General features: G+C 29.3%; 1 protein-coding gene across 1 annotated transcript; it reads left to right on the top strand.

The window, feature by feature from the left end:
• The first annotated feature begins 2,892 nt into the window (after positions 1-2,892).
• On the top strand, positions 2,893-6,408 carry LOC107889759 (probable anion transporter 3, chloroplastic). Its single transcript, XM_016814309.2, has 8 exons — positions 2,893-3,411; positions 4,089-4,315; positions 4,428-4,776; positions 4,862-4,906; positions 5,140-5,286; positions 5,582-5,719; positions 5,825-5,858; positions 5,953-6,408. Exons 1-8 carry the CDS (start codon positions 3,004-3,006, stop codon positions 6,120-6,122), a joined length of 1,518 nt encoding a protein of 505 aa, XP_016669798.2. The 5' UTR covers positions 2,893-3,003; the 3' UTR covers positions 6,123-6,408.
• Positions 6,409-8,209: the final 1,801 nt, after the last annotated feature.

Here is an 8,209-nt window from a genome sequence, read left to right as displayed (position 1 = left end):
TTTTACTTTTGGATTTCTTCCTAATGCATTTTGGTATTGGTGTTATGATATTTGAGTAGATATTCAAATTCTCTTTCAGACGATAGAAAATACACCCAAAATGGAGTCATGGAGCTCGAGAAATAATTGAAACACTAAAAAGTGTTCTGGTTGGAAGTTCTGAATGCGTCTAAATTACAAATTTTGAATACTTGAGTATTGGACTTTTGTAACACCTCGTTACCCGATCCGATCGTTGGGTCTGGGTTATAATGTGTCACATTCGTTGCCGGAACAACTACAATTGATAATTTTCAATTCAATGTCAATATATATTTAAATAAAAGTATTCTATGCTAACTAAACAATGCGTGATCTTTTCCAGACCCTATACGAGCCTACAAAAGCTTTTTATATTAACTTGGGGTAAAAAGGATAAATTTGTAAAGGATACGAATTTTCGAGTTGACGTCGTGACTTCGGAGATTGACTTCAAGTATTGGGGCTTCAAAGGATACTTGAACCTGTGCATGGATAAAACAAACTGTACGTTAAGCAATAGGACTCACTGGTCCATTTATGATTCAAGATATATATAACATGTATTAACAATACATCTCAAGATAAAAACACGTTTATGTGCACAAAATAAATCAACCAATTCATGTTCTAAAGCGACAAGCAATTTTCAACCATCAATTTGCATATGTAACATACTTATATTAAGTCCAAAACAACTTTACCAACATTTCATCATATATGTACTATGTTCAACTTATTTAACCATTAACAACCATTCAATTCATACCAATTTCATATCATTCAATGATCAAACACTCATTTATGCATTTATAAAATATGCCAATATCATCATATCATTTATGTACTAAGACATTCATCTCTTTTGCTTTGGTTTTTATACCATTTGGATCGATTCTAGAGTCTGACAACTCATTCGCATTCACTTTGGCCCCTATATCTCATTTTCAATTAAATCGCAATATGATCATATATTTTATTTATTTCAATTCATATAGTTATAAGTTTGGCTCAATAGTATCAAATATTATTATATCTGGATTATTTATTTACTTATGATTTGTAACTCCTATTAATTTCACTCGAACTTGGACATATACTCAGATCATTCAAACAACACCCCTATTAACTTATGATTAGAATACGATGGACAAATAAAAAATATATGTATTAAATTGGATAAATCAAATGATCAAGTATGGCATTTGTAATTTTGTTAAAATACAAGAGTAAATCTTGCTATTATCCCTAATAATAATCTCCAGAAAAGGCTTACTAAATAAATTAGCCCTTGTAGCTGACAATTTTTCTCAAATTAACTTATAAACTTTTTTTCTCGGATTACATTGGTCCCTAATGTTGGTATCTATTACATAAATTGGTCTTTATGATTAACGCCATTAGTTTTTTAATAGGCAAGTGACGTGGCCAAACACAAAGGTGGTATTGTTTTCTTCAATAATTATTCTAAAAAATTAAAAAAATCTAAACTAAAAAAGGTAAATAAAATTTAAATTATAAAAATATATGTAAATTATAAAAATTCAAAAAAATAAATATATAATTAAAAAAGTTAAAATTTTAAAAAAATACTATTTTTTTGAAAAATTCCAAAAAAATATAGTTAAAATGTTAGAAAATTTTTACAAAATAAGAAAATAAAGATACAAAAAATTGACCGGTCAATTTTTTTTACTTTTTTTTAATTTCTAAAATTTTATAATTTTTTATTGATTTTTTCAAAATATCCTTTGATTTTTTTTTTAATTTTGAAGTTTTAACTAATTTTTTTAGTTTTATGTTTTGAATTGTATATATTATTTTATTTGAATTTTTATAACTAATATTTTTTTCTTATATTTTTCTAAAACACTTGTTTTAATTTATGTAATTTTTTTAATAAACTTTAGAAAAATTAAAAAGGAAAACACATGTTGTTTCCTTATTCATGAATCGCATCATAATTTGACCACATCACTTAAATGTTAAAAATTAATGGTGTTAATCATAAGGATTAATTTGCAGAATGAATAATTGAATTTAGAGACTAATGTGATTAAAAAAAATTCTATGGAACCGGCAAATCCCGGTGACAAGTAAACACATTGGAAGTAGTAGTAGGTGAGCAAAATGGGTGTGCGACACGTCTCGCCACGCAAGAGCGTTCGGTCATGGAAAACAAAGGCAAACATAAAATAATATATAGTTCATATTAAAGTATGTGACGTGATAAAAGTTTTTTATATTTATTCATAACTATAATATATATGTAAGGGATTGATTAATCGAGTTTCAATTTAAAAATATTATTATATTTTTTTTATATTTTAATATGCATAAAAATAATAATAAAATTTAAATCAAACACATCAAAGTTTTGATTAACTATTTTTTTAATATTAATCTTATTATAAATTATTATTATATCTTATTCTTTTTAATATAATATCTAAAATTACTTATAACTCCTCTGCAATCTTTAAATAAGAGATAATGTGCTTACTTAAATTCACATTCTCTTACACTGACAACAATATCGATGTCAATTGAGCTAACATTCAATCAACTTTACTATCGATATTTTACCATTTCAATTAAAGATGTATTTGATTTATTTTATATAATTTTTATAAATTTACTAAATAAATATTTTCACTTTTATTTATATTAATTTTTAATTAAAATATTAATACGTGATGTATTATTAATAAATTAAGTTATTGAAGAGTTAGGTATATAGTTATTTTTAGGGTGAGTTAGGTATATATACTTCGGCATGAACTAAATTTCAAAATAATAGATAAAACGACAACCGATTATTTTATTGTTATTATTATTCAACAAAAGGCTAAATCTTTAGCAACGTAATATGATATTTGCTTATTGAGTTAAATAATATATATATTATAAAGAATATCTTTTAAACAATTCCTATATTTAACAAAATTTCCATATCCAAAACCTTCTTGTTGTCCTCACCTACCAATGGCCGCCGAATCTATGCTGCTTCATTCTTCTTATTCTTCCACCAAACCTCGTTGTTATTTGAGCAGTCCTCAATCATGTTGGACATCCAGGACAACCAACCTCCGGTTTGAGCGTAAAGTGGTGTTTGGAAAGCAGGTCAAATGGGAGAGCTTGGGGTTAACATCAAGAAGAGAGGTTTCGAAGAAGGAGAGAGGAGGAGTGGTGAGATGCACGGCGGAGGGGATAGAAAGAAGGATGTTGATCCCCGGGGAAGCCACCGTGAGGGTACCGGAAAGGTTCAAGGTGGTGGCTTTAATGGCTTGTGTTATGTGTTTATGTAATGCTGATAGAGTTGTTATGTCAGTTGCCGTTGTTCCTCTCGCCGATAAGCTTGGTTGGTCCAGTTCTTTCCTCGGCATTGTTCAGGTAAATATAAATTCATCTCTCTTTCTTTTCCCAAGTTTCTTAGAGCTCCATCCATAGGAAACAGATAAAAGGGGGATTGTTAGTTTGTGATGTGAAAATCAGAAGGGAAAAAAAAGAATGGTGATGGTGGTAGCAGGTGAGACAATCTGGTGGTGGTTGAGAACCTGTGAGACGGTGTTTTCACCAACGTCAGCCGCCATAAATTGAAAATACTTTTGCTGGTAAAATATTGATTAAATTGGTCCCTATCATAAATATTTGTGTTTAGTTCATAAATGTCATTTTCTTTTCATGATTTTAGGAAAAGAAAAGGAAAAACCTAAAGGAACGTATTTCGTTTAAAATTTAAAATTTTAATATTAAGAAATTAAAATGAAAATATATGAAAATTACAAAAAAATTGTTATTTTTTTTACTATAAATAGATTTTATTCCTCACTTAAATTGGAATATTTTAGGAATCTGCCAAGTAGTTTTAACCTAAAATATTTGACGTTTGGACTTTAAGAGAGAAGAGCAGGCCTTGGCTAAACCTTAAATGGGCTGTTCTATTTTAACTATGAACCAAACCCAAGCACATGCAATGAAACATGTGTTCAAATATAAAAGCCTTTATTTAATGGCGTCTTATTTTCTTCACTGGTGATGCTTATGAGTATGGTTTTAATTGGTTGAAGTCATCTTTCCTTTGGGGATACATATTCTCTTCTGTGATTGGAGGAGCTTTGGTGGACAAGTATGGAGGCAAACGAGTGATGGCGTGGGGTGTGGCCTTGTGGTCTTTGGCTACACTTCTCACCCCATGGGCTGCCAATCACTCCACCTTTGCTCTCTTGGCCATTCGTGCCTTCTTTGGTCTAGCTGAAGGCGTTGCCCTGCCCTCCATGAGCACCATCTTATCTAGGTAATACCTACTGCTCAGCTCTTAAATAATGTTATACACTAATAACAGTTTTTATACTTTATAGTAATGAATAAAGAATTGAGCCTTGATGGACCAAAAAACCGTTGTTTAGGTGGTTTCCAGGGCATGAAAGAGCAAGTGCAGTTGGATTTTCCATGGCTGGATTTCATCTTGGAAACGTTGTGGGCTTAATTCTGACACCAATCATGTTGTCCACCATTGGAATTGCTGCGCCTTTCATTCTCTTTTCATCTCTTGGGTTGCTATGGTTGTCATCATGGGTTTATAAAGTTACAAGTGATCCCAGAGAAAGTCCTTTTATCACCAAATCTGAGCTAACATCAATCCAGGCTGGTAAAACTGATCCTCCCACAACTACAGTTGAGTTTCCACCTATAGGCCTCCTCCTATCAAAGTTACCCACATGGGCAATCATCTTCGCTAATGTAACCAACAATTGGGTGAGCCTTCTCATCATATGTAAAACTTCTCATTGGCTTCATTATTTCTTTTACAACATAATAAAGCTGCACATTCTTATTTCAGGGATACTTTGTTCTTCTCTCATGGATGCCAGTTTATTTCAAGACTGTAAGTAGTTCCTTTTTAAATTATATTTGTTGGCATACTCTGGGGCCTGATAACTTTGTGGAGATCAACATAGTGAGTATAGATGCACATACACACACATTGGCACACAGTTTTTTGTCAAGCTTACATTTGGATCTATCTTACATCTTTTGTTCAATTTCTTTTATAAATTTAAGAGTGGTGTTTGAGCATCCATGTTGGTATAATAAACATTCCTCATTGAATGAATGTAGGTGTTTAATGTGAACTTGAAACAAGCAGCTTGGTTTAGTGCGTTTCCATGGGGTACAATGGCTGTTTCAGGTTACATTGCAGGAGCGATATCGGATTCTCTAGTCAAGGCAGGCTACTCTAAAACATGCGTTCGGAAGATCATGCAGGTACTTCCCAAGCTGTTTAATATCTTAAAATGATAAGATCTCATAGGAAATATTGCACTCTCAAATTCTTATTCTGCTCATTGAATATTAGCCACAATAGATCATACATGGAAGATGTAAGGAAGTTAATCATAGAAGAATAACCATGATCTGATGAAAAGATGGAAAAAGAAATTGTAAAAGTCCTTTAGAATCTGGAAGCTCGGTCCTTAGCAAATTGATTTTTTATTTAGCTGAACATCTTACTTTTCTGAAAATGGCAACTATTGTTGATGTGTAATTGCAAATGAAACAGTCTATAGGCTTCACCGGCCCTGGAGTGTCCCTGCTCTGCCTGAATTTTGCAAAGTCACCTGAAATGGCTGCTGTATTTATCACCGCAGCCCTGAGCTTGAGTTCTTTTAGCCAAGCTGGTTTTCTTCTCAATATGCAAGTAAGTTTCATTTTGTCCATTCAATCATGAAAATATTAAATAAACTTATCAAAAGAAAAGGATTGACCACCAAACTAATGCTGTTTACTTGGTTTATATCATCAGGATATTGCACCTCAATATGCAGGATTTCTCCATGGTATGTTAAAGCCAATTCTATCTAATACTAAGCTGATGATTTAACTTTCACCTAACAATAATGACATATTTGCTTAATGGGAATGTGGGGACAGGCATAGCAAATTCAGCAGGGACATTGGCAGCCATAATCAGCACCATAGGAACCGGCTATTTTGTACAGTGGTTAGGATCTTTCCAAGCATTCCTCAGTTTAACAGCTTGCCTGTATTTCATTACAACCATTTTCTGGAACCTCTTTGCAACTGGGGAGCGAGTTTTCTAGTGTTGTCAACGAACATAAATCATCAGAAAAAACAGGGCTCGTGCTTGGGAACTGAAGTTCTACATTCAAGATTTTGGGGGTGTAATCTTTTTAGGCATGATTTCATGATTGAAATAGTAAGTGTATTTAGCGAATAACATATAAATCTCCACCTCATTCTTTGTGTTTGCTTATGGCAAAAGTGCCTCATGTTGTTTCGCATTTTACATCTTTTCTTTGCCATGCTTGATGTATGCATAAGAAATCTCTTCAAATCTTAATAGAGTGAAAAAAAATATTTGCTAGAGTTTATTTTTCCACACACTGTTCATTTATATGTTTGATCCCTGCTACTGAAACTTGGCAATGGACTTTATCAAAATGACTGAATCATGACAATGAAAATTTACCCAGTTAACAAACAAGTTAGGACCACTAACCACACTTCGACTCCACTTTGCAACTTTATCGAGAAGGATAAAAAAATGGGCATAATAATTTATTTGGCCCTTAAACTTGTGTTTTTGTCAAATCACTTTAAAATAAATGCAAAAATTAACGTTTTTAACTTTGTTGATGTATATTGCCATGTGGATGACACGTCAATATTAAAATATTTTTTAAAAATTTTAAAAATTCAAAAAAATTATATTTAAAATTTAAAAATCATTAAAATTATTAAAAATATATAAAAAAATATTTTAAAATATTAAAAATTAATTAAATGCTAATATGCCATTCATGTGACAATCCACATATATGTCATGTTAGCAAAGTTAACAAATGTTAACTTTTTCATTCATTTTGGGGTAATTTGATAAAAAATACAAATTCAAGGGCTAAAAGAGGTCAAAAATAAAATAGAAGGTTAAAATGATATTTTTTGTAAAATTGAAAAGCTAAAAAGAATCATTATGCCAAAAATATATACTTTGTGTTACTTATGTTTGATTTTAATATTCATTTTATTATTTTTTTAAAAAAGTGGTACTTATATTTAGCTTTCTTATATAAATCATATTAACTTTTTTTTTACGTGGTTAAATAAATATTTGACATGTGGTGATAATGCTGTCGTTTGAAAATTTATATATATTAAAAATTCTAAAAAATAAAAAGTCATTTTAAGTAGAAAAGGTATAGTTGTTTATATATATATATATAAAAGTACAAGGTGAATGAATGTTTTCATGATTTTGATTTAATTTTATTTATAAAATAATTTAAAAATGATTTTTATATAAAAATTATACTATTTCCATACAACACTATGAAATTTATTAAAAAATATTCTGATTTTATTTTTGATGAAATATTTATAAATTAGTTTTTATAATATTTTAAAAGTTTAATATATTTTTATTTTTATTTGTTAAGATTGTTTGTCGTATATACCATTGTGTGTAACGAAGCGAAAAATACCAAAAACTATATTTACCCAATAAAAGATATGCCTTTCCAGTAATGCATATAAAGTGGATAATATCTAAGAAAGTTCAGCCATAGCTTTGACCTTTCATCCAAATAATTTGTGTTGTTATTAATTAATATTAAATACTAATCGACTCTGCTTCAGCGCGAATTTTAAGAAATTTTAAAATTAAAATAACATTTTTAATTGTTTGTCCATATTATTAAATTAATATTAAAATTTGTCTATAGCTATATTTCTAATTTATTATTATATAATATATAAAAAAGTAATATTTTTTTCTATACCTTATTTTAATCTTTAAATAAAAAAATGTATTTAAATTATTAATTAACGTGATAATATATTAATTTGAAATTAAGTAATTTCAATATATCTTTTGAATTTATATTGAAATAATAATACCATAAAATCATATTTATATATATTAGATTATTACACTTTCAATGTTGGTAAAAAATATGTAACAAATTTATATAAATTAATATAAAAATCAAATATGGGTTTAGTTGTAAAAGTAAAATTGATAATTTACAATAGTTTCGATCCAAATATTATGATGCTAATGAAAATGTTTAATTGATATTTTTTTTTGAACTATAAGTGAGAGCAATGTACTAACAATAATACGACTCGAACTTAAATTATGCTTAAAACTAAGAACACTTTACTTATC

The sequence above is a fragment of the Gossypium hirsutum genome, chromosome A09, assembly GCF_007990345.1.
Source record: "Gossypium hirsutum isolate 1008001.06 chromosome A09, Gossypium_hirsutum_v2.1, whole genome shotgun sequence".
NCBI classification, from domain to species: domain Eukaryota; kingdom Viridiplantae; phylum Streptophyta; class Magnoliopsida; order Malvales; family Malvaceae; genus Gossypium; species Gossypium hirsutum.
The sequence above is the reverse complement of the archived record's forward strand: the minus strand, read 5'-3'. Positions and strand labels throughout refer to the sequence as shown.

What these genes read in the sequence shown, in the direction of transcription:
- LOC107889759 (XM_016814309.2), top strand. Translation starts at nt 3,004, where the DNA reads ATGGCCGCCGAATCTATGCTGCTTCATTCTTCTTATTCTTCCACCAAA. An exon ending in GCGTTCGGAAGATCATGCAG is followed by an intron (nt 5,287 to 5,581) that starts GTACTTCCCAAG and finishes CAAATGAAACAG; the next exon opens with TCTATAGGCTTCACCGGCCC. An exon ending in GTTTTCTTCTCAATATGCAA is followed by an intron (nt 5,720 to 5,824) that starts GTAAGTTTCATT and finishes TTATATCATCAG; the next exon opens with GATATTGCACCTCAATATGC.